The sequence below is a fragment of the Montipora capricornis genome, chromosome 12 (assembly GCF_036669925.1).
Source record: "Montipora capricornis isolate CH-2021 chromosome 12, ASM3666992v2, whole genome shotgun sequence".
Classification (NCBI taxonomy): domain Eukaryota; kingdom Metazoa; phylum Cnidaria; class Anthozoa; order Scleractinia; family Acroporidae; genus Montipora; species Montipora capricornis.
The window spans coordinates 1,217,963-1,220,462 of record NC_090894.1 but is presented as its reverse complement, the minus strand read 5'-3'; the positions used below and the strand labels follow the sequence as shown (position 1 = coordinate 1,220,462).

The 2,500-nt window shown below is 39.3% G+C and overlaps 2 protein-coding genes across 2 annotated transcripts in view; both read left to right on the top strand.

Annotated features, from left to right (window-relative positions):
- LOC138025285 (uncharacterized) overlaps positions 1-2,500 on the top strand; it is a 411,211-nt gene that overhangs the window by 203,758 nt on the left and 204,953 nt on the right. The gene's annotated exons all lie outside the window — the stretch shown is intronic.
- LOC138026178 (uncharacterized) overlaps positions 1-2,500 on the top strand; it is an 8,394-nt gene that overhangs the window by 5,592 nt on the left and 302 nt on the right. Inside the window, exons 4-6 of the mRNA XM_068873398.1 lie at positions 1-5; positions 817-906; positions 2,321-2,500. The exon at positions 1-5 is cut by the window's left edge and continues 104 nt beyond it; the exon at positions 2,321-2,500 is cut by the window's right edge and continues 302 nt beyond it. Coding sequence (XP_068729499.1) covers positions 1-5; positions 817-906; positions 2,321-2,338 — 113 coding nt within the window. The 3' untranslated portion in view covers positions 2,339-2,500. The remainder of the gene's footprint in view (positions 6-816; positions 907-2,320) is intronic.

Genomic DNA, 2,500 nt, shown 5'->3' with positions numbered 1-2,500 from the left:
TTCAGGTTAGTGTTTGCCCATCCTGAGTTTCAAATTTTCAAGCATCATTCTCATTTACCATAAGCCTTTTTGAGATAATGATCACTGGGCTGATAACTTCTTGCTAGGGTGCAACACCGGGATCTCGGCCAGTAACTGGTTTTAGCCAACTCGGCCTGCGGCCTCGTCGGCTAAGTATCAGGCGATATTCCGCGCGATTTCGCAGGATAATTATTAAATGTATAATATAAACAAGATGGAATAATCATGAAATACTTAGAATAGCTGAAACGTATATTTTGAAGTGACGTTTTCATCGCCGTGGCCTCTTGGTTTCTTTAACTCCCTTTTATCCATCTAAGAGAGGATGAAGAGAGAGAACACATCATCCACCATAGACCACTTTCATAAATGGCGACCAACTTTACATTCTTTTGTATTTATGTTAACTAGACCTAATGCCCTCGTTTTAAAACAAATATTCTTTTGAAATTTGCTCGTCGTAGCAAGGTTAGTAGGGCCTATTAGCATTAAAACAAAAGAATAATTTATTTGGCCGTCATTATGAAAGAGGTCTATACAATGATGTTTTAATTTTCAATTGGTTATGATGAGCGGCTATTTTAAAGAAGACACCTGATTGGTTATCCTTGGCTGCGTGACGATGGGCACGAGACCAAAATAACTTTCACAGCATTGTTTGCAATTTCTCCTTGGCCATGAAGATGTCCCAAGAGAAATCGAAAACAATGCCTATGCAATTTTTTGAGCTGGAAAAGAGGTGTACTATGGGATTTGTGCAAGTAGAGAGTCATAATCAGTGATTTCCGTGCGCAGGTTGCCAAGATACCATTTGAGGAGACGCATACCCTCATCAAGTGTTTGCGAGACAATGTGCCATCAGGAGTGTCACTTGACATGGAACTGGTAAACGGTGACTTTTTACCATGAGATCTCACTTAGTTTTGAACCACCAAAGCAAGTTGGTCGGACGCAGTCCAAAAAAGAGGAAATTGACACTGCTTTCATATCATTGTGATTGACATTCAACCACGCCATGGGTTTTTTGCTGTATATGCAATCTGTGTCTAGTCTTACGCCCATGTTACTTTATCCAGCTTCGTTCACAAGAAATGCGGGGAAAAGATGAAACAGGGTAAAAATCGAAAATATAGCGGGTGTAAATATTTAATTTTTGGGTGTTTATTTTCAGATCTCTTCTCAAGGTCTAGTTTCATATCGCCACGCACATATTGCTGCAGTTCTCCCAACACTACACTGTGCACTAAAAAAGGCGATGTTCCTCTTTTCACGTGACCTCTTCGTCCTGCCCTTTATTAATTATGTTAATATGATTTATGCTTATGATTCAGTATCCATCAAAGAGTGAGAGGCCACTTGGGAAATTACCATAATACTCTTTGTTTGTTCCCCCAAATTTTGCAAAAGCATTGTTTTTGTTTTCTCTTGGGACCATTGTAAGTCCCAAGAGAAACTGGAAACAACGCTTATGCAAAATTTGTTGGGACAAACAAAGAGTATTATGGTATTTTCCTGGCCTGTGAGAATGAGGCATCTTTAAAAAACACTCATTCTGGCTAATTTTTTTTTTAAAGAACAAGCTTTCCACCGCCTGAACTGCGGTCTTAAACGGGCTGAAATGATAAAACGAATAAGAAACCTTATATAGTGTGGTAAAGCAAGAAAACAAGCGAATAAACATAAAAGCTCTTTAAAAAGGATGCTGTACTGTCCTGTGAGTGGACACGAATTTTTGTCCTCATTAGGAACGATCGCGGTAAGCAAAGAGTTTCTGATACGAACGACAAGAGAGTGCTCGAATTGTGCTTGAAGTTTCGAAAAATATGCGCCAAATTTCGAATTAATGTTGGAAAGTCGCTGCGATCTATAAAAAAAAGAAAAGAAAACCTCGAAAAACTGACGCATGCAGGCTAACTTCAACCATATAGTCTTTTTTGTGTCCAATTATTCAATATCACGATCATGAAAGAACCTCTTTTGGCTGAGTACTGTATGTGGAGTATGCCCGAGCTCTAATTTGAATGTGAACGGGGTTCACGGTATCTAACTTTAACCGTAGAAACGAGGTATCTTCAGAGAAGCCGAAGTGTGATTTCAAACTGTCTAGCTTTATCCCCCTCGAATGTATAATTGAGCAGATATAAACACGGTAAGCATCGAGTAAGAATAGGCGAAAAAGCGAGTAATAACTGTCTTCCGAATTCCCTCCAAGTCAAATATGTAGTTTCCAGTCTTCCTCTCGGCCATTTCCTGTTCTTCGTTTTCAGCTTCTAGTAACATGTTTTGATTTCTTTTTCAGAGGAAAATGAAGGGATAATATTTAACCATCTGGCTTAGTATCGAAGGAGAAAGTGGGAAGAATACTTACACACCCATTTAGGCCTTGACTTTCTATTGAGCAAAGGCTATTTACGGCGATTCTCAAGCAGACCCGACTCTTGCAAAGGATGAATGTCTGACGAAAATACAGCGGAAAACT